This window comes from Tiliqua scincoides, chromosome 8 (assembly GCF_035046505.1).
Source record: "Tiliqua scincoides isolate rTilSci1 chromosome 8, rTilSci1.hap2, whole genome shotgun sequence".
In the NCBI taxonomy this organism is placed as follows: Eukaryota; Metazoa; Chordata; class Lepidosauria; order Squamata; family Scincidae; genus Tiliqua; species Tiliqua scincoides.
The window spans coordinates 46426629-46449783 of record NC_089828.1 but is presented as its reverse complement, the minus strand read 5'-3'; the positions used below and the strand labels follow the sequence as shown (position 1 = coordinate 46449783).

Here is a 23155-nt window from a genome sequence, read left to right as displayed (position 1 = left end):
AATGGGCCCTGGGTCTGATCCAGCATGGCTCTTCTTATGTTCTTAAGGCACACTGTCAGTTTTTTGACAATTGACACCACACTGCCAACAGGGGCTCAAATCCCCAAATGGCCCTTATTAATAAATGACCTCCCTCAAAACTTCAGTGGCACACTGGTGGACTATTCATGGCCCACCAAAGTTCCACGGCATACTGGTTGAAAATCGCTGCACTAAGGTATCTTCGTTGCCGCACCCTTTAAAATGAAGGGAAAAAAATCAATTTACTATATCTTCACTGGGGTGCTTTTTCCTCCTGTTAAGGTCCTGCGGCCCAAGAAGAGGTTAGCCCCTTTCCCTAAAGGTTTTCCTCTTGCTAAGCAGAAGTCACCAGCTTCTGTGACAGGCATCGCTCCTGTCTCAGTGGGAAGGAAATAGACTCAAAGTACCTGCAAACTACAGCTTTATTTAGAAAGAACACATAGAACAGTGAACAGATAAGCAGTCCTGTCAGCATGACCACTTTATGGTCCCAAAGACAAGTGATCCAGAGGATATTGCATAAGCCGGCCATTGCCGCAGAAGGAATGTCACAGCTTCAACCTTGAGGTGGAACTCTCAAAAGATAAAGAAGGTAGACCTGTATGTAAGGGTGCAAGCCCTTTTTCTTCTATCCAGTTCCCTGCCCAAGACCTCCCTCTTCCCTTCTGGCCATTGGCTGTCACTCCCATTTGGAGTGGCAAAAGGGGCAAGCAGGTAGTTGGAGAGAAAGGGCCTCCAAGTAGGTTGGGGCTGATTTTCTGGTTGGTCCAGATGAACCCCTTATATCTTCATAGCCTTGCCTCCCCTTATGTTCTCTAAACACATTCCTTTGCACCCCTCAGACTCTGAGGAGTCTCCAATTTCCACACCCCACTCAATTTGCTCCTGCTAGTGCATAGTAAATTCCTCAAGACAGCAGTAAAAGTAGACTAGGAAAGGATTCTTAAAATGGCAGAACTCTGGCTAAGGCAGACCTAGGCTGTTTCTGGTCCCCGACACCTAGCAAGACTCCCTCTAGTTGCTCTTAAGTAATTGGCTTGAAGGAGAATCTCTTCTTCAGGGGCCACTGGAAGTGTTACTCAGTATTGCTTTGCCAGGACATGCTTGGCATATGGCCTTTGTTGTGCTATTGGTGTGATGTTGTTGTGTTATTGGTGTGATATTTTCTCATGTTCAGTTTCCTGTTTCACAGAAGTGTAAGTCTTCACAGCCAACCAAATCAAGAAGCAGGAGACAAGCCCATAGACCCAACATGGTTAGACTGCAAGATGTCTCTATACATCACCCCTTAGCCAGTCACACCCTCTGCATTTGTTGTTAGATATAACTCAAAAGTGCTTTATTCTTGTGCCTAAGAAGACAAAAAGCACTGTCAATACAGCACCATTTTCTCTTTAGCATCCTATTTCAATTCAATCGGTTGAATGATGGAATTGTTCCTCATCCACATCACCTTCTAATTATTCCATTACAGGACTGTCATCTGAACTCAGAGCCGCCTATGAAGCAGTGAGTCCCACCATCGTCTCGCTGACTTCCCAAAGCTTCTTTGCAACAGCATCGTCACGAGCGAGGGGCGTGGGCTCTTTGAGTCTGCAGTTGGCAAAATAGCGCCCACTGAACATCTCAATCCCTTCCTCAGTGGCACAGTAGATGGAGGTCTGAGCGCCATCTGTGGGGTCCCGGCAGATAAGCCAGGTAATAAGAAATAAAAACGGCTTCAGCCAGATGGGAAAGTTTTGGAAAATGTCCGTGCGAACAAACCCTGGGAACAAACGAACAAGGAATAGCTGTAGTTAGAACTAGATAGACTGGCAGTGCTGATACAATTGGAGATTTGCAAGGACTATGAAAGATAGAACTTCTGCAATTGATCAGAAAGCAAAACACCATATAAGATCCATCATGGTGCATCATTTCAGGATATTTTGCGGATGAGCATCCACAAGGCCTTGAGCACTTTCCAACTTAGAGAACTGAATGCGAAGAGTGTTTTAGGGTCCTGACAACTCCAAGAAAATACAGCTGAAAATATACAGCAGGGGTGTCAAACATAAGGCCCAGGGGCCAGATATGGCCCACAGAAGCTTTTTATCTGGCCCTCTTGGCTGCTGAGCAATGCTGAGCAATGCTTTTAGCAAATGCCGCTAAAAGGGCAGCTCACATGAAAATTGAGCTCTCCCATATCAAAATATGATCTAGAGCTGCAAATTTTGTGTCATTTGCAGTTAATGAGTTCCTAAATTAGATTAAATGCTTATTTATTGTTATGACCTGTTTTAATGACATTACTTCCTCCTGCCTAATGACATCACTTCTGGCCCTCAGCAGACATCATGAATGCTATTTGGCCTGCAGTATGAAGTGAGTTTGACACCCCTGATATACAGTATCAACTTCCTGTTTGCAATCCCTAGCTGTGTTAAATGAACGCTGAACAGGGATATCTCCCACAGAACCTCAAATCTAAGTCAAAGCTGACTGAACTTTGGTCAACTATTAGAATGAAATCAGTTGAACTTCTGAAAATGACCAATCTTGAGTAGCAACACTGGTCTGTTTGGCTTAGTGTAGGGGTTCCCAAAATGTAGGTTGTGACCCGATTTGTGGTGGGTCACCAAATGGCAATGGAAACTAATTGCCTCATGCCCTGAAGCTATTCAAAGATCAGATACTGTAGCTGTTAATTACCCTGCAAAGATTTCAGCTCCTGCAGTTTGCAAGGAGTTTCACAGCTGCTAATTGTCCAGCAAGGAGCTGAGTTCCTGAAGTTTGCAAGCATGTGTAAATATAGGAAGACAAATGTTTAAGGGTCTTTTTCCTGGTTATTGTTACAGATAGATAGATAGATGACAGATGATAATGACAGATGGATAGATAGATCTTTTTAAAAAGTCTGGTAAAACTAGGTGGGTCCCGATAGAGTCTTGTTTAAAAAAGTGGGTCCCAGTACTAAAAAGTTTGGGAACTACTGGCTTAGTATAATCTATGCTAACTGGCAACAACTCTCCAGGGTTCTAGACAAGGGCCTTTCCACATTCTACCTGGATGCGCTGCTAGTTACTGAGCCTGAGATCTTCTGCATGCAAGGCAGGTGTCCTGCAGGAGGCGAACTGGCCCAAGTGGCAGCTAGCACTCTTCCAGATAAGGGGGCAGCAGCAGCAGGCCATCCAAGAAAAATTTTATCAGGGGGTAGAAAGGGAAGGGGCCCTTCCCTTCTCCACTGGATCATTCTGGGAGGGTTGCGCCACTGTGGAGCTGCCTGGGCTCTTGCTTCCTCCTCCTCCATGCTAGATGGGCTTAGAACATAACAGACATTGTGCCAGCATCTGAATAAGATTGGGCTGCAAGTGTTCCAATCCCCATTCTGCAGCTGAGACAAGGAGGGAATAGCTTGCCTAAGGCTGTGTAGTGAGTTCATGACAGGGGTGAGAGTCAAAAGAGGAAAGGCCTGATCAACAGCTCGGTCTCTTAGCCACTAAACTACATCAGCTCTCGTGAGAAACAAATTTGACTTATTTCCATTTATATCCCATCTTCCATCCAAATTGGTCCCAAGGACGCTAGTTAGCCCAATACACTCCATTTTAAATCAAGGGGAGACAGTTCAAATTAAAGAACTTTTTTATATCTGATCACCATTTAATAGGCAAATATTTTGCATATTTGCATGTACCGCTGCCTCTTGTTAATATTTAAAGGAATTCCATTTTTATTTCAATGTTTTCTTGTCCCTTGCTCCAGACAGAGCTGGCTGAATGAGAAAGAATCTCTTGGCTGGCAGAAGGTGCAGGAATGGGCTACTCTTTGGTCCCTTGATCCTATGAACTTGTTGCATGACAATCCACTTTGGGCCTTACAGGTAAGCGGGAACATCATGGGGACAAGTCCAAATTCTCTATTTAGAAGCAAGATTAGAAAGACACCCACAGCGAATCTAGATGCCAACAGCAATCATGACTGAAAACTTGGCATAAGGAGGCAATTTGCATCCCAGGTTGGTTGGTGAAAGATGGAATATGCTGTGTTGGTCTTTAGGATTCCAGAGTGGTAGAATTTGAAAACAGTCAGACTAACACTCACCTGGATCAATAGCGTAGCAGGTAATATTGGTCCCTTTCAGTCTGTTGGCCAGCTCACGGACAGTCAGGATATTGGCTAGTTTGCTGTTGCAATAGGATAGGAATGTTTGCAGGAAGCTCTCCCCTGGCTTGTGGATGTTCTGAATGTCAATCTTTCCCGATAAATGCGCACTGGAAGCAACAACCAGCACACGGCTAGGTGTGCAGCGCTTCAGCCGATCCAAGAGGAGGTGGGTCAGAAGAAAGTGACTCAACTGATTCACCTGGAATGTCAAATCAAAGCCATCCTTGCTTCTACCTGTGTGTATAACTCCTGCCAATGAAATAAGTTGTGTTAAATAAGTACAACACATCAAGGCCTCTTGTTAACTAAAGCAGTCCCTGTTTTTAGTTGACGCCTCTGACTTGGACAAACAAGATCATAAAACACATTCAGGGGTTTGTGCCTTGAAGTTATTAGCTGGAGAAAGATGGAACTTGGACCCAGTGCTTTTGCACTTTAAAAAAAAAGAATTTTTTTTTTCAAAACAGAGAAATGGCCTAGCTATGAAACAGTGTCCTAGAACGACAGGAAAGTTCAGTTACAAACTATTGTAATCCAGGTACTTCCTTGCCACAGATTAAACCGTCATGCCCCGAACCCCATCTGTTTTGTGCTTCCTACTGGCCAGTTCTATCTTTCCTACTCAGTCCCCAAGGCTTTTCTCCTAGCTATTAGCATACTTAGCTCTTTGTCTTTGTCACCCAGGAATTATTCAGGTATGTCCCCTGTCACAAGCCTACCCTCATCTGGCAAAACAAGCTATAGGGGCTCCAATTCCATCTGCTACTACATACCCTTGCAAGACAAGGATTTCAGGATGTACGTTAGCTGAAGTGCTATTTATAGGACCCTTGTTCTGCAGCTCAGAGAGAAACAAGACCATGCAAGTGTGCTGCATGAAGGAAAGGAACTGGAATCCACATTCACTTGGATATTTTTGGCAATATGAATGAGGTAAATCTTCATTTCAAGGCCCTGCAGTCGCCATTATGGATGCGGTTGAAAAACTACAAGTTATTTTGACCAAGCTGCCACTCTGGAAGAGGAGCAGGATAACCCTGTAAACTTTCCATTGCTTGAGGAAGTGCTTCTGTAGGCCGAGTTGAGAGTGACAAAGCTTTGTCCATTTCTCTGCAGAACTCTTTTGAAGGCATGTGGCATTTTTACAAAACATAAAAGGCTGTTGCAGGATTTTTCAGCAGCTCTTAAAATGCTGAACTGTCTTGAGAGCTTCTAGTCAGTGTCTAAAAGTAGGGGGAAGTGCACTTTGCTATCTTAAGCTGCAATATGAAAGTTACACATGCTGCATTGTTGAATTGGTGGTAGTTAACCTGAGCCCATGCTACCAGGGAGATAGCTGGCTGCTTCTCCGCCACGCAAAAATTGGTTGCATTAGGAAAAGCTGCCTTTTGCAATATGTCACCTCAACATAAGAACATAAGAAGAGCCCTGCTGGATCAGGCCAAGCTTCCTGTGTTTCACAAGAGGCCCATCAGATGCATCAGGGACCGTGCAAGCCAACAAGATACCTGTATCCTGTTGCCACTCCCTTCCATCTGGCATTCAAAGATAGGTTACATCTAAAATTCAGAGGTTGCATATAGTCATCGTAAGTGATGGACTTTTCCTCCATATGTCTCCAACCCCCTTTTAAAGATCTGGATTTTATTAACCAGGTAGCCCCCCTGCAAGAAAGCCCCCCCAAAGCCATCATCCAGATGTGCTGCTCATTCTGAGCAGTGATCCACTTTCTTCCTGTCTCCATGTACTGGCCTCACCTGCATTGTTGATGAGAATGTCAAGGCGGGGCTCTGATCTCAAGAAAGTATCTGCAAATGTGCGCACCGAGTTCAAGTCGGCCAGGTCCAGGCTCATGAAGAGGACCTCATTGTTCCCACTTTCCTGAGGACAGAGAAAAGCCAGAGAACCTTACAGCACTACTGTCAGAACCCACATTGGTGCCATTTTTTGCCAGGCAGCTTCCACACTTCAGCTGATTGTATTATTTGATGCCTGATAACTCATGCTGCTGGTTGTCATGCATATATTTTGATGATGCTGTAACTCAGTGGTTCCCAAACTCAGGTGCCGCGGGATGTTCCCTGCGGCCTCTCCTTAACACTCCCATGAGATTTAACGCAATCCAAGATGGTGGCGCCCAGGAGAGCTGGGAAGAAGAGGCTGCCATAAAAGATAAGCGCTCTGATCACAGTACTTTTGGGAACCACTGCTTTAAAAAAATGGATTTATGTTCAGCCTGCCCATGTAAACTGCCTTGAGTCTACTGCAGTGGTTCCCTAATGTTTTAGAACTGGGACCCACTTTTTAACCCATTTTTGCCCAGCCCATAGGTGTTCACATTTGAACCCTGTTGCGTATATGCAATGTTGGGTAAAAAATGGTTTAAAATGACAGTCTCTTGGGACCTAGCTAGCTTTACGAGCCTAAAAAAAAGTGTTTCACTTTACCGGCTGCACAAGCTTCTTTTTTTCTCCTTTTTACTATAATGGGGAAGGGGGAAACCACCTTCTGGAATGTTCATTGAACTCCATGTTCAGCGGACCTGGACCATTCTGGTGGCCTTGCATTCCCCCTCATGTGGCCTTTGATAAGAGCCAAGGCACACTTGCCTGCTTGCAGGTAAACATGCATTTGTGGCTCAGTTTCACTTTCCATTGGACTCAATACATTTTCCTTGTCAGCTGAGGGGCGGGGAATTTCCTTCCTGTTTGGGGGGTAATGTTCCATTCCATAATGAAGACTAATTATCCTTCCCAAGCCAGGTTGTGGCATCATCACCACTGGAACATCCAACTGTAATTAGCCAATTTCGCTGGTAGGAATGCCTATATGGCTGAGTGCAAGAAGATGCCTGTGTTAGGGACTTTCGTTACTTTGCTGCAACTCCATAGAATGGTTTTATCCCTCCCAATATCAGGGAGGTACTTTTGGTAAAGATTTTAGCCTGGTGCCTTTTCTTTCTTTGCTGGGATCTGTACTGAACAAAGCTTGGCCTTTGTTACACAGGCCTACAAAATTGAGGGTCAGAAAAGTTTTTCCCAAACTTTATGGTGGTTTGATATGAATTTGGGGTGCCGATTCCAAAAATGGCATCCGTTCTGCCCTATCACGTCTAGTTTTGCAGATACAGTATAGCCTCATTAGTGAATGGTTCAAGCAGCTTCCTCATGAGGAATTGGTGTAACATTTAAGGAAGCAAAATGTGTGTTGGCCTGTGTGTAATTGGTCAAGGTTGCCTCAGAGTGGCTCCATTCAGGATAAAAGAACAAACTCATTCCTTTGGAAGGGCAGAATCCATTGAGTCAAAATGGTTTGCCCTTCTAACACTGCCAGAGCAACAAAGATTGCCAAAGTTCTTAAACTCAGTCCTCTACCAGCCAATGAAAAGAAGAGCTGTTGCTTGACAGTAGATGTTATTGGCTGGTGCCAAGTTGCAGGATTTGGCCATTTCTGCTCCCCTGCCAATGGCACCGGCAGCCGAATTCTAACTAACTCCCCCCCCCCCTGCCAACACAGCCACAACACTGGAGCATGTGCTGCACACTGTGCAGGGGGTCCTACCCCGTCTCCCACACTAGGGCTCCTGTGCAGGCTGCTGGCATGCTGTGGCCAAGCTACACAGAATGGTGTCACCTTTCTCAACATCTGTAAAGCACACTCTGCCACCGGAACGTGAATTCTAGTGGTGCAGCAGGCCCGAAGGACTGGGGCCCCAATTACATCAGCAAACACGTCTCTTGGAATCTAGGCTGAAAGGAAGGCAGGTTATCGGGAAATCCTTCTGTAGGTATGTAAAAGTACCCCCTATAGCTACCTAACCTTATTATCCCACATCCATGTTGCCATCTTAAGTGTTCTGTATGTAAGAGGGAAAAGCATACATCCCACTTGGCAGAGATCAGAGCATTGACTGCTTGGGTTTGATTTACTATGCAATGGCCTTTCGAGGAAGGTCTCACCCTCCTGATGTCAAAGGCAGCACATTCTCCCCGCACTTTGTTGCGACAAGCCAAAATGACACGGGCTCCTCTTCGGGCCAGGTCCAGTGCCGTTGCCTTCCCAATTCCTGTGTTTCCACCTGCAAGAACCCAGCAGGGAGAAGAGTCAAAGGGAAGGGACCCACAACACCCCTCACATCTCTGAAGGGTGAGCAAGGGCTTCGTTTCCCAAAGAGTTTGTCTAGACCAGCGATTTTCAATCAGTGTGCCACAAATAGCCCACAGGTGTGCCATGGGAATTAGGGGGATAGTCATTTATTAGGAGGGCCATTGGGGGGTGTTAGCCCCCTACCTGAGGTGCAGTGTACCTTGTGAATTGTAAAAAAAATGGATTGTGAGCCTTGACAATTTTAGTGCTGTGTCAGTATGATGCCATGAAATGAAAAAGATTGAGAATCGCTGGTCTAGGCTGTAGGTGACAACATCAGGGCTTCTGCCCACCACCCGCACCATCTCCTGCTACATGTTAAAGCAAAGCCTAGAGAAGCCGAGAGGTCAGGAAATAGATCTTTTAAGTCACCAACATAATGTCTTTGCATCCCCGCACAGCACAGTTCGTAACAGGTAGGCACAAACTGATTGGGAATCTAAATATGTATAAGTGTGATTTTTATATAGTGTATAATGTGACAATATACAGTACAGTATATACATTTGCATGGTTTGTACGCAAGACAATAAATGTGGCCACCAAAAGGTTCTTGGCCTTGCAAAGTTGTTATAAATCTTCTGCTGTCCACATTTACCTACGCAGGGTATATATAAAACAGTGGTTCCCAATCTTTAGAAGCCTGCGGTCCACGAAGGCAAAAATTGGAATTGTCATGGACCACTTGGGTTGTGGTGAGTCTGGTCTCCATCTTCTCTGTCTCCCAAGCGCTCCCCCCATGGACTGTCAGAGAGGATGGAGAATGGCCTGCCCACAGTCACAGCTGACACTTCAATGGTTGTGACTGTGGGCAGTCCATTCTCTGCCCTCTTTGGTGGTCCATGGGAGACTGCTTGCACAGTGAGAAACTGGAAGTGATCAAAGGTGATTTTTTTCTGAGATCTCACGAATTACTTCTTAGAGTCTCGTGGACCACCTGTGGTCCCCAGACCACAGGTTGGGAACCAGTGCTCTAAAGTATTGAGCAAATTATGGCATGCTGGTGACATGGAGGGAAAGAAAACAAAATTCTTTTCTATGTTGAAGTTTTTTCTGCACAGACTGTGGTGTGCTGGTAAATGTTGAAGTGCAGGAGTTTATCATGACCCACCCCCTAGCCACACCTTCAGAGTAAAGTCCCACTGAGATTATACAACTTCAAAATGTAGTTAGTAGAAGGCTAAACTCTCCTGTTACTTACTCCTACTTTATAACTCATGAGACTTCATTTAAACATCCAACTCATTCCATCCCAAACTCGGAGTTAGGTAACTGTGGAAATATAAAATATATCCCTGGCCAATATAAAATGCATATTGATGACTGCTAGCGCAGCATGTTTACTCAGAAGGGAGACCCATTGTGTTCAATAGGACACCCAGGTAAAATTGCACAGAATTGTAGCCTGACCATGCAATCCTAGGCATGTCTGCACAGAAGTAAACCCCATTGACATTAATGAGACTTACTGCCAGCTGAGTGTGCACATGATTGTAGCATTAATGCTACAATCTTGTGATCTTCCTATCACATGAACTTTGTATTAGCAACCTTCAGTCTTGAAAGACTATGGTATCGCGCTCTGAAAGGTGGTTCTGGCACAGCGTCTAGTGTGGCTGAAAAGGCCAATCCGGGAGTGACAATCCCTTCCACACCGGGAGCAAGTGCAGTCTGTCCCTGGTCTGTCTCCCTGGCTATGGGCCTTCCTTCTTTGCCTCTTAGCCTCAGACTGTTGGCAAAGTGTCTCTTCAAACTGGGAAAGGCCATGCTGCACAGCCTGCCTCCAAGCGGGCCGCTCAGAGGCCAGGGTTTCCCACTTGTTGAGGTCCATCCCTAAGGCCTTCAGATCCCTCTTGCAGATGTCCTTGTATCGCAGCTGTGGTCTACCTGTAGGGCGCTTTCCTTGCACGAGTTCTCCATAGAGGAGATCCTTTGGGATCCGGCCATCATCCATTCTCACGACATGACCAAGCCAACGCAGGCGTCTCTGTTTCAGCAGTGAATACATGCTAGGGATTCCAGCACGTTCCAGGACTGTGTTGTTTGGAACTTTGTCCTGCCAGGTGATGCCGAGGATGCGTCGGAGGCAGCGCATGTGGAAAGCGCTCAGTTTCCTCTCCTGTTGTGAGCGAAGAGTCCATGACTCGCTGCAGTACAGAAGTGTACTCAGGACGCAAGCTCTGTAGACCTGGATCTTGGTATGTTCTGTCAGCTTCTTGTTGGACCAGACTCTCTTTGTGAGTCTGGAAAACGTGGTAGCTGCTTTACCGATGCGCTTGTTTAGCTCGTTATCGAGAGAAAGAGTGTCGGAGATCGTTGAGTCAAGGTACACAAAGTCATGGACAACCTCCAGTTCATGCTCAGAGATTGTAATGCAGGGAGGTGAGTTCACATCCTGAACCATGACCTGTGTTTTCTTCAGGCTGATTGTCAGTCCATGCAACATGAATTACATACTATCTTGTGAAACAGCCCTTAAGAAGAAGTGGTCTAGATATGCTTTAGGTGAATTTCTCAGTTTTCCTCTGACGCTTTTTCAGTTTGCTCATCCAGATGCTTCTTCTTGAATAAGGTCCTTTTAAAAAAGTTTCAAAGGCAGCACCTGGTACTAGATCACCTACCTAGTACATTTTTAAAGTGTTTTAAAATGTTTAAACATGAAAATTTGGAATAAAAACACATTCTGCTTTCTCATTTTTTTCAAATCACAAAATTAAAAAAAAAAAACTAAAACCATTTCCAAACTATAACTATCATGCGAGAACATCTTCCCATGAGGGATCAAGACATTCTGGGAGAAAAGGGGTTGATGACGTCATGGGGATTCAGGTAGTAGGTTTCTCTATCAAGCACAGAAAGCTCAGATTACAACAAAGAGTTTCACCAACCTTGCAATAAGCTGCCAAGGTAAATAGAGCCTATTTCATAAGAACAGCCCTGCTGGATCAGGTCATAGGCCCATCTAGTCCAGCTTCCTGTATCACACAGTGGCCCCCCAAATGCATAAGGGAGCACATAACACAGCAAGAGACCTACCTCCTGGTGCATCTGGCATTCTGAAGTAACCCACTTCTAAAATCAGGAGCTTGCGCATACAAGCATCACAGCTTGTAACCCGTGATTGTCTTTTCCTCTAGAAATTTGTCCAATGGGCTATGTCAGAATGCCATAGGGAGGACACCAGGGCACCATAGGAATGCCATTATTCAAGGGAGTGCACCAGGATGCAGGTCTCTTGCTGTCTTGTGTGCTCCCTGGGGCATTTGGTGGGCCACTGTGTGATACAGGAAGCTGGACTAGATGGGCCTGTGGCCTGATCCAGTGGGGCTGTTCTTATGTTCTTAAACTACAATTCCCAGGAGGCCTTGCAGGTCTCTTGTTGTCTTGTGTGCTCCCTGAGGCATTTGGTGGGCCGCTGTGAGATACAGGAAGCTGGACTAGATGGACCTATGGCCTGATCCAGCAGGGCTGTTCTTATGTCCAATCCCCTTTTAAAGTCATCTAGCCCAGATGCCATCACCGCATCCTGTGGCAAGGAGTTCCACAGACTAACTACATGCTGAATAAAGAAATATTTTCTTTTGTCTGTGCTAACTCTCCCGGATGTCCGGGAGATGTCCTCTGATTTTAGCGGATGTCCTCTGATTCTGGAGATATGTGAAAGGGAAAAGAGCATCTCTCTATTTACTCTATCCATCCCCTCCATAATTTTGTATGTCTTTTGTATGTTTATTTTAAGATAATAAAATAAAAACAGATTTTTTTAAAAAAAGAAATTAAAAAAATTTAAGAACACTCTAAAAATTTTTTTTTGTATGTCTCAATCATGTCACCGCTCATGTGCCTCTTTTCTAGACTGAAGAGCTGTAGCCTTTCCTCATTTCCTGGGAAGTGCCCCAGCCCAGTATCATTTCCATAGGAATTAAAGGGGAAGGGTCCAGAAAAAAAAACCTCATACTGAACAGGTGAGGTTCTTGGAGACCAGCATTCTTCTCTGGCAGGTGAGCACATCCAGGAAGCGAGTACTGGACCAGTGTTTCTCAAGGCTTGTCCCTTGCCGTATCACTTTGTATGGTCCACCTATTGGAAGTACCACTGATGATAAGGGATGTGTGGTGGGTGGGGAGGCAGGTGAGGCAGGGCCTCCCCACCAGAGTTCTTCAAAAAGCACTGCCGCTGTGTGAGTTGCCCAAGCACCACAACCCACGTGCTCTGGTGGGGAGGCTCTGCCTCAGAGTGCGTGGGTGGTGGGTGCTTGGGTGCCTCACACAGTGGGGGTGTTTTCAAAGGACTCCAGTGGGGAGGCCCTGCCTCCCCACCCACCGCACGTCCCTGCTGGTGCTGATGTCATTACCAGTTATTTCTGGGTTGGGAGGCCAGATGCAACATGACAAACCACAGGAAGAAGTTTAGGGTGGCAGAGGGGCTTTTTTAGAGCGTGGAAAAGCATGCTTTGGGGCTCTGATTGTTGCATCATGCTCCTGGTCTCACTGCCCGGGGGGGGGGGAGCAGGTGTCCAGGGGTCCTGCAAGGACCACCAGGCACCACCACCTCAAGCACCACTGGTGGTACCTGTACCACTGGTTGAGAAACACTGCCCAGCCTGTGCATGACTACTCAGAAGTAAGTCCCCTGAGAGTCAGTGCTGCTTCCTCCCGGGTGAGTGTGCAGCCTGGGAGGTGCAGGGCTCAGCTGGAGGCTGGCTAGGCTGCTGCCTCCTGTGTGCCAGAGATGCAGAGACCAGCTCTCACCTGTGATGATCACCGTCCTCCCTCGCAGGCCGGTCTCGTTCCTGCATCGGGTCCCTTTGAGGAAGTTGTAGTAGAAGAGGACGTAGAGCCCCAGCAGCAGCGCCAGTCCCGCCAGCATGGCTGCCTGCTGGTGCGGCTGGCAGTCCCATTGGCTCCCGCAGGGGCTGTACTTTAGCTTGGCTCCCCATCCTTCTCCAGCGCGGCTCGCGGCCGCCACCTGCTGGCCATCGCAGGCGCTCCTGGGTGCCCGGCTGGAAAGATGCAGCTGGGTCAGGGGGACCAGATGTCCTCTTTTCTAGCCCCATGTCCTGGAAATGAACCTCAATGTCCTCCTTTTCCCTGTGAGCAGGCAGCGCAGACCTTCTTGTAATTAATACATTAAAGGTAATATAGTTTTAAATTAAGTAATCGAGCACTTCAATTAATCACATGAAATCAATAGACACGTGTGTTTAGCTTTTAGCTTTGCAAGCAGTTCTGGCTTGATTATATACGTAAATCATGTGAAATATGACCATGTGTATAAAGTATAAGAGACTGCCTTTTACTGATGGTGCAATCCTGTACCAGAATTGCACCAATTTCGCTGCTGTGGCCATCATATCCAAAGTGCCGAGGGTGAAAGACGAGCACCTCGACATTGGCGCATCCCTGTTGGAAACAGTACCATTGTCTATGGATAGCCCGACAACATCTGTCAGTTATAGGACAGCGAGCCAATGTTGGCCCTGTGTGCAAGGGGTCACATCACTCTCAACCATCTGCCCAGAGCCAGTCACCATAGAAGTGGCCAGGGTGAACCAAGCAGGGGGTGGTGGCAGACGCAGGTGTCTCTTCAACAGCCATGCAAGAAGAGTTCTGACAAGACAAATGTTAACAAAGTGTCTTAAGAACATAAGACGAGCCCAGCTGGATCAGGCCAAGGGCCCGTCTACTTGTCTTCCTGTATCTTGTCTTGCCATGAACGTTGCGAGGGCAGTAGGATCTTTCTCCCCATCACCACTGTGTGTGTGCATGTGTCCTCAAAAGCTGAGACCAGAGTGGTGACCCCATGCCACTTTCTCTGTCAAGGCAGGTGGTACAAGGAGAATTAGACTTCCTGGTTTATATCCCCATTGTTGCCTGGGGTTTTATAATCCCTACATTAGCTCTGATCATTCTGAGCTGATCATTCTGTGCTGATCTGTGATGTGGGATGTTCCTGGCGGCCGCTTCTGTCCTGCTCTCCCGAGCACTCCCGTGAGCTTTCATGCAAACCAAGATAGTGGTACCCAGGAGAGCTGGGAAGAAGAGGCTGCCACTAAAGCAGGGCGCTGTGATCATGGTGCATTTGGGAACCACTGCTGTAACTAACACGTATTGGTCATTGATTGCAAGAAAAGAATGCCTTGGTACTCCGTTTCCCCTTTCTACCTCCCGGAATGCTGAGAACATAAGCGAAGGAACATGCAGGGTTGTAAAACTGGGCAAGAGGTCAGCCAGACTAAGTGCATGTTTGATGGAGGACTGGAATGAAGAGAGACAACAAAGAAGGAATCCAATTAGTTTATATATACAAGTTATAAAGTAGCAACTTAAGGAGAAGCTCTTTGAATGAGAGCAGGGACAGTGTTCTGCAAGATGCAACTATTTATATATTATATATCATACTTAGTTATATTTATACAACATGCTAGCCAATTAACAGGGAAGCCTCTTATAACCAGATATTCCAAGAACTTTGAGATAGGGAAAGCAGCAGGCATGTAAAAAGGGCGTGCCACTTTAATAAAGAAAGAGTGAATGTAGTGTACAACCATCTCAGGAGAATACCCCCAAATAATTAAAAGGATGCACATGGTAAAATCCGCTAGCCTATCTGGCCTGTCTTGGAGATCTTATCCTTTTGGCAGCTGACTCCTTTGCACAGTCAGCTGCCAAAAGGATAAGATCTCCAAGAAGCCGGTCTGAGTTATGCCCGTGAGATTGCAAAAATCAGCAGCCGGGAGTTTGACTTCATTTCTGGAGATGGTTTCTGTGAGATTTCTTATGGAATAATGTTGGTAAAAAATCTCATTTAAAAAAATGGATTTATGTTCTGCCTGCCTATGTCTACTGCAGTGGTTTCCTAATGTTTTAGAACTGGGACCCACTTTTTAAGCCATTTTCATCCAGCCCACAGATGTCCACATTTGATCGCTGTTGCGTATATGCAACATTGGGCAAAAATGGTTAAAAATGACACTCTCTTGGGACCTATCCAGCTTTACGAGCCTAAAAAAGAAAATGTTTCACTTTACCAGCTGCTCAAGGTTCTGTTTTTATCCTTTTTACTATAATTGGGGCAAGTGGAGAACCACTTTCTGAAATGTACATTGAACTCCATTTTCAGCGGACCTGGACCATTCTGGTGGCCTTACATTCCTGTTCACCTGGCCTTTGATAAGAGCCAAGGCACACTTGCCTACTTGTTGCAGGTAAACATGCATGTGTGGCTCAATCTCACTTTCCATAGGGTTCAATACATCTTCCTTGTCAGCTGTGTGGGAGCGGGGGGCTTCCTTCTCAGTGTCTTTGGGGGCCTGTGTTGTTTGGAACCTAAAGGCTGCTGCCTGATTTTTAAATGCCAAGGGGTGTTGTTATAATAGTGATTAGGCAGCAGTGCCCTCCCTCCAGTAGCAGCTTGGTGCTGCACATAAACTAATCTGCTTTGTCAGTTTCATGACCCCCCAAAATTGGGTATCAACCCACAGTTTGGGAACCACTGGTCTACTGCGAAAGGCAGCATATAAACACTGCTAATCAAACTATCAATCCAAGGAAGAACAGTCCGTAATGTTCCATTTCATAATGCAGTGTGCCATAATGAAGAATAATTATCCTTCCCAAGCCAGGCTGTGGCATCATCAGCACTAGAACACCCAACTGTAATTAGCCAATTTTGCTGGTAGAAATGCCTATATTGCTGAGTGCATGAACATGTCTGTGTTAGGGACACTTTGCTGCAACTCCATAGAATGTCTTTTTATCCACTATCAGGGAGTGACTCTTGGTAAAGATTTTAGCCGATTCCTTCTCTTTCTTTGCTGGGATCTGTACTGAACAAAGCTTGTTAATTGTCAAGGTTGCCTCAGAGTGGCTCCATTCAGGATAAAAGAACAAACTCATTCCTTTGGAAGGGCAGACTCCATTGGGTCAAAACCGTTTGCCCTTCTAACGCTGCCAGAGCAAAAAAGATTGCTAAAGTTCTTAACCTTGGAGGACCAGGCAATGAAAAGGAGGGCTGTTGCTTGACAGTTGATGTTATTGCTTGGTGCCAAGTTGCAGGATTTCACAATATTTGCTCCCTGCCAAAGGCACTGGCGGCCCAATCCTATCTAACCCCCTCCCCCGCCAACACAGCCAGACCACCGGAGCATGTGCTGCACCCTGTGGGAAGACCCTTCTGGAGGTCTCCACCAAGTAAAGGGACATTTCTTCCCTTGCCTGGAGTTAAGCCCTTGCTGTTCCTTTGGCTCGACTCAGACCTGCATCAGTGACATTGTAGGTGCAAGTCTGAGTGGACCCGAAAGGTGGATTGAGGCCAGGAAGGAGGATAGGATATCAGTGGCACTCTGCTGCTGACACTGCCCCCTCCCTGGACTTGACACAACCCCTCTCCACCTCAATCTGCCCACCCTGTCTCCCACACCAGGGCTCCTTTGCAGGCTGCTGGCATGCTGCCGCCCAGCTGCATAGAATGGTGTCACCTTTCACAACATCTGTAAAGCATGCTATGCCACCAGAAGGCAAATTTTGTTGGCGAGCAGGCCCACTGGATTGGTGCCCCAATTACATCAGCAAACTCCTCTCTTGGAATCTAGGCTGAAAGGAAGGCAGGTTATCGGGAAATCCTTCTGTAGGTATGTAAAAGTGCCCCCTATAGCTTCCTAATCATATTATCCCGCATCCATGTTGCCATCTTAAGTGTTCTATATGTAAGAGGGAGAAGAAAACGTCCCACTTGGCAGAGATCAGAGCATTGACTGCTTGGGTTGAATTTACTATGCAATGGCCTTTCGAGGAAGGTCTCACCCTCTTGATGTCAAAGGCAGCACGTTCTCCCCACACTTTGTTGCGACAAGCCAGAATGACACGGGCTCCTCTTCGGGCCAGGTCCAGTGCCGTTGCATTCCCAATTCCTGTGTTTCCACCTGCAGGAACCCAGCAGGGAGAAGAGTCAAAGGGAAGGGACCCACAGCATCCCTCACATCTCTGAAGGGTGAGCAAGGGCTTCGTTTCCCAAAGAGTTTGTCTAGACCAGCGATTTTCAATCAGTGTGCCACAAATAGTCCACAGGTGTGCCATGGGAATTAGGGGGAGAGTCATTTATTAGGAGGGCCATTGGGGGGTGTTAGCCCCCTACCTGAGGTGCAGTGTACCCTGTCAATTGTAAAAAAAAATGGATTGTGAGCCTTGACAATTTTAGCGCTTTGTCAGTATGATGCCCTGAAATGAAAAAGATTGAGAATCGCTGGTCTAGGCTGTAGGTGACAACATCAGGGCTTCTGCCCACCACCCACACCATCTCCTGTTACATGTTAAAGCAAAGCCTAGAGAAGCCGAGAGGTCAGGAAATAGATCTTCTAAGTCACCAACATAATGGCTTTGCATCCCTGCACAGCACAGTTTGTAACAGGTGATCACCAACTGATGGGGAATCTAAATATATATACACGTGTGATTTTTATCTACTGCATAGAGTGACAATATGCAGTACAGTATATACATTTGCATGGTTGGTATGCAAGACAATAAAGATGGCCACCAAAAGGTTCCTGGCCTTGCAAAGTTGTTCTAAATCTTCGGCTGCCCACATTTACCTAAGTAGGGTATATCTAAAATACTGAGCAAATTGTGGCATGCTGGGGACATGGAAGGAAAAAAAGTAAATTCTTTTCTTTTCTGCAAAGTCTGTGGTGTGCTGGTAAATGCTGAGGTGCAGGAGTTTGTCATGACCCTCCCCGCAACCACACCTTCAGAGTAAAGTCCCACTGAGACTACACAACAACTTCAAAATGTCTTCATCAGAGTGCGACATTCTCCTGTTACTTGCTCCTACTTCAGAACTCATGAGTCTTCATTCCATCCCAGTCTGCGAGTTTGTTTTATGCTATTGGACCTAAGATATAAACACTGAACTTCAGAAGTAAAAAAATATATCCCTGGCCAATATAAAAGGTATATTGATGAGTGCTAGCACAGCGTGTTTACTCAGAGGCAAGTGTTCAATAGGACACCCAGGTAAATTTGCCTAGGATTGTAGCCTGATCATGCAATCCTAGGCATGTCTGCACAGAAGTAAGCCCCACTGACATCAATGAGACTAACTGCCAGTGGAGTGTGCACAAGATCGTAGCATTAATGCTACAGTCTTGTGATCTTCCTATCACATGAACTACATACTCTCTTGTGAAACAGCCCTTAAGAAGAGGTGGTCCAGATATGCTCTTGGTGAATTTCTCAGTTTGCCTGTTGCTCATCCGAATGCTTCTTCTTGAATAAGGTCCTTTTAAAAAAGTTTCAAAGGCAGCACCTGAGCATCTGCTGGCTCTATATCACCTACCTAGTACATTTTAAAAGTGTTTTAAAATTATTAAAAATGAGAATTTGGAATAAAAATACATTCTGCCTCTCATTTTTTTTTCTCTTCAAATCACAAGATCTGCAAAATAAAAAAACCACAAAAACCCACACCATTTGCAAACACCCCTGACTATCACACGAGAACATCTTCCCATGAGGGATCAAGACATTCTGGAAGAAAAGTGGTTGATGACTTCATGGGGATTCCAACTGGTAGTCGGTTTCTCTACCAAGAACAGAGATCTCAGATTACGCCTCAGAGTTTTGCAAACCTTGCAATAAGCTATCCAGGTAAATAGAGCCTATTTCATAAGAATAGCCCTGCTGGATCAGGCCATAGGCCCATCTAGTCCAGCTTCCTGTATCTCACAGTGGTCCAACAAAGGCATCAGGGAGCACACAACACAGCAAGAGACCTGCCTCCTGGTGCACCTGGCATTCTGAGGTAACCCACTTCTAAAATCAGGAGCTTGCGCATACACATCACGGTTTGTAACTCGTGGTGGTCTTTTCCTCTAGAAATTTGTCCAATCTCTTTTTAAAGCCATCTAGCCCAGATGCCATCACCGCACCCTGTGGCAAGGAGTTTCACAGACTAACTACATGCTGAGTAAAGAAATATTTTCTTTTGTCTGTCCTAACTCTCCCAGCACTCAATTGTTGTTGCTCACCCCTTTTTTATCATCTCTCCTGGGCGCAAGAATCAAGCTGCAATTATTTATACTGTTTGACCAATCCCCAGGAACGTTGAGCCTTCACCATAGCTAGGTTCAATATATTTCCATCTATCCAATAGGGTAGATTTTTGGGGATGGAGATAAGCAGAAGATCATGTTTTGTGATAAATGTACTGTTGAGACTCTAGCACATATGATGTTTACTTGCGGTTTATATAGTGATTTGCGACTACAAGACTTAGATCAGATAGATACCCCGTCAGGGTGGGAGGGGCAGGACATGGTGCGTTTCTTGTTAGCAGGAAGAGATCAAGAACTCATTTGTATGACTGCCAAGTATCTTTGTCTGATTTTTAGTAGGCAAAAACATCTCCATGATTTATGTAATATATGAGCTAGGATCATTGAGAAGCTGTGTAGGGGGAACTGTGTGTCTTGGGCAACCCTATGTGAATTGGAAGATGCATGATTTTTTTTTTTTTTTTTAAGCAAAAGAGCATTTATCTACTCTGTCCATCCCATCCCCTCCATAATTTTGTATGTCTCAATCATGCCCCCCCTCAGGAGCCTCTTTTCTAGACTGAAGAGTCCCAAACCCTGTAGCCTTTCCTAATAAGGGAGGTGCCCCAGCCCAGCAATCATCTTATCATCATTTCCATAGGAATTAAAGGGGAAGGGTCCAGAAAAAAAAATACTGTACAGGTGAGATACTGGGAGACCAGCATCCTTCTCTGCAGGTGAGCACGTCCAGGAAGTGAGCACTGGACCAGTGTTTCTCAATACTTGTCCCCTGCCGTACCACTCTGTATGGTCCACCTATTGGAAATACCACTGATAATAAGGGATGTGTGGTGGGTGGGAAGGCAGGGTCTCCCCCCCCCCCACCAGAGTCCTTTGAAAAGCATCACTGCTGTCTGAGGTGCCCAAGCACCCACAACCCAAGTGCTTGATGGGGAGACCCTGCCTCATCTGCCTCCCTACCCACAAGTCCCTGCTGGTGCCAGTGTCATTGCCAGTTATTTCTGGGCTACGAGGCCAGATGCAATGTGACAAACACCAGGAAGCAGCTTAGGATGGACAGAGGGGCTTTTTTGAGCACAGAAAAGCAGGCTTTGGGGCTCTGCCTGCCAAGCTGGGCCTCCTACCGCTGTTGGTTGCATCACACTCCTGGTCTCGCTGCCAGGCAGCAGGTGTCCAGGGGTCCCGCAAACATCACCAGGCACCACCTCCAGTACCACCGGTGGAGAAACCAGTGCATGTCCAGCCTGTGCACGTCTACTCAGAAGTAAGTCCCCCAATAAGTGTGGACAGGACCGCAGCCTGGGAGGTGCACGGATCAGCTGGAGGCTGGCTGGGCTGCTGCCTCCTGTGTGCCAGAGATGCAGGGACCAGCTCTCACCTGTGATGATCACCGTCCTCCCTCGCAGGCCGGTCTCGTTCCTACATCGGGTCCCTTTGACGAAGTTGTAGTAGAAGAGCCCCAGCAGTGGCGCCAGTCCCACGAGCATGGCTACCTGCTGGTGTGGCTGCTCCGTCCCACTGGCTCCCGCAGGGGATGCCCTTGAGCCGTGTCCCCATCAGTGTCCATCAATGCCCGTGGCTGCCACCTGCTAGCCATCGAAGGCGCCCTTGGGCTCCTGGGTGCCCAGCTGGAAAGATACTGCTCAGGGGGACCAATGTCCTCTTTTTCCAGGACGTGTCCTCTTTTCTAGCCCTATGTCCTAGAAATGAACCTCAATGACCTCCTTTTCCCTGTGAGCAGGCAGCACAGACCTTCTTGTAATTAATAAATTATAGGTAATATAGTTTTAAATTAAGTAATCGAGCGTTTCAATTAATCACATGAAATCAATAGCTTTTTATGGTCATATCCTACATTTTGGGGTGCCTTGTCCTCTTTTGTGGTTATGACATCTGGTCACCCTGTGCTGGGTGCATTCCCTGTGGGAAAGGCGGCCAGATCCTGCTTGTCCTGAGCTGGTGTCAAGCTTTGAGCCTTGAGTCCTCCCAGTCCCTGGCTTGGGAAAAGAAGAGCTAGAGCAGACGCAGAAAGGTTGAAGGGTGGACTAAAGTCTCTCCCTCACCCCCCCCCCCCAAGGCTTGCTTTGCTGATGCAGAATGGGAGCAGAAAGGGAGGCAAGTGGGTGCTTGGACATGGGTCTCTCCTGGCCCCTCAACTGACTCAGTAGGGCACATGGATAAGCCAGCCCCCATTTATTGCTATGGACAACTGGAGTATGAGGGCTATACCTTGTAGATCTTACACATTTCTGCAGTTTTATAAATGAATGAAATTTAAATGAAGGAAAAAGTATTACTTGGATTTTCTCCCCCACAATATGCACAATCTGATTCAGAACAAAATTGAAATGTGATCATTACAAAGAAAAAAATGCCTGCTTTCAACTGAGAACACCTATATAAGGAGTAAGAATGTCAAACATTAGCAAATGCTCTATCCAAAAAGAAGTTATGGGCCAGATCAAATCTTGTGGCAGGTCGGATTTGGGTCCTGGGCTGTAGTTTGAAGACCCCTGAATTAGATGGAACATCTTTGTTTGCAGGTAGTCTCTACCTCACCTACTTGGTGCAGTGGGAGCAAACAACAGGGGGTAGTAGCTTCATCTTGGGAGTTAAAACAGGAGCTCCAAGGAAGAGCCAGCAGGGGTTTGGGAGCTGGACCAGATTCAGATTCAAATCCCTGCTCAGTCATCAAGCTTCCTGGCTGACCTTGGATCAGTCTCTCTCTCTCAACCTCTCAGAGTTGTGAGGACATCAGAAGGAACTATGTACACAACCCTGAGCTCCATGAAGCCAGTATAAAAATTCAACAAATAAAGCCAGAGCTCTGTTATTTGATGTGCAAACTGAAGGTTGAAAATTTTGCCATTCTGAACATGAGGTAGGGCATTGAATGCTGCCTACCTGTCATGAAACACCTTTTCATGGTAGATGCGATCAACCATCCCCTACCCAGTGGCAGGACGTGTACTGCACCCCTGTCCTCATACTACACCCCCACCCACTTGATCTTCTGCCAGTATGCCTGTGCACTAAGCATGGGAGGGAGAAAGGGAAGTGCAGAATTTCAACTTTCTTCCTCTCAACAGAATGCAAAAGGAGATGAGCTCCATCCATCTTCCATGACCGACTGCCAGGTGCAGGGAAGGGGGCAATGGCTCAAGCTTGAGTTAAATTCCTTCGGGCATCTTCTCTAGCTTTATTTTTACTGGATAGTCACACTGCCAAGAGGGCGGAAAGCCTCTAGCCCAGGGCTGTCAAAATCATTTCAAACAGAGGGCCGAAGTTAGTATTCATAGTGCCTGCTGAGGGCTGGAAATGACACCTTTAAGCAGGAAGTGATATCTTTAAGCACATGATGGCCAGAAATAAGGTCTCGCATAGAAACTCACTAGCTCCAAATGCCATAAGGGAAGATGTGCAAATCTTGTTCATATTTTCATGAGAGCGCCCAATTATTTTGGGAGAGCCCAATTATAATGGGGGCTGGCTAGCTTCTGGGGGGCCACATTCAACCCGCAAGCCTCATGTTTGCCAGAGTGCTCCAGCTAGTCCTAGGGCTGCACCTACCTCTTCCTTTATCAACCTCTTGCAATTGGGTTTACAGTCATACAGATTTGGCCAGAAGCCACCAGCTGCTACACCGTACAGGTAAATCACCCCTTATTCAGACATCCAATATCCATTTTTGTCCAGGATCAGTTTTCTGTAGTGCAAGTACCAGGTGATCTTGTGCCCATTCCCATGTACAGGCTATTTTCTACTCTCTGTTGGATACCTGTATAGACA

The 23155-nt window shown here is 46.4% G+C and overlaps 1 protein-coding gene across 1 annotated transcript; it reads right to left on the bottom strand.

Moving 5' to 3' along the window:
* Positions 1 to 475: 475 nt before the first annotated feature.
* DHRS13 (dehydrogenase/reductase 13) lies at positions 476 to 13188 on the bottom strand. The gene is made up of 5 exons (XM_066635511.1): positions 13065 to 13188; positions 8127 to 8245; positions 5925 to 6048; positions 4105 to 4416; positions 476 to 1786 (listed from the first exon to the last, which is right to left on the bottom strand). The coding sequence occupies exons 1-5, from the start codon at positions 13180 to 13182 to the stop codon at positions 1521 to 1523; spliced, it is 939 nt and encodes a 312-aa protein (XP_066491608.1). The 5' UTR covers positions 13183 to 13188; the 3' UTR covers positions 476 to 1520.
* Positions 13189 to 23155: the final 9967 nt, after the last annotated feature.

Bases quoted from the DNA above. Each gene is read 5' to 3' on its own strand.
- DHRS13 (XM_066635511.1), bottom strand. From the start codon at position 13,182: ATGCTGGCGGGACTGGCGCTGCTGCTGGGGCTCTACGTCCTCTTCTAC. The intron at 8,246-13,064 runs GTGAGAGCTGGT...GGGTTCTTGCAG, and splicing joins GAGGACGGTGATCATCACAG to GTGGAAACACAGGAATTGGG. The intron at 1,787-4,104 runs GTGAGTGTTAGT...GTTTGTTCCCAG, and splicing joins CTGCTACGCTATTGATCCAG to GGTTTGTTCGCACGGACATT.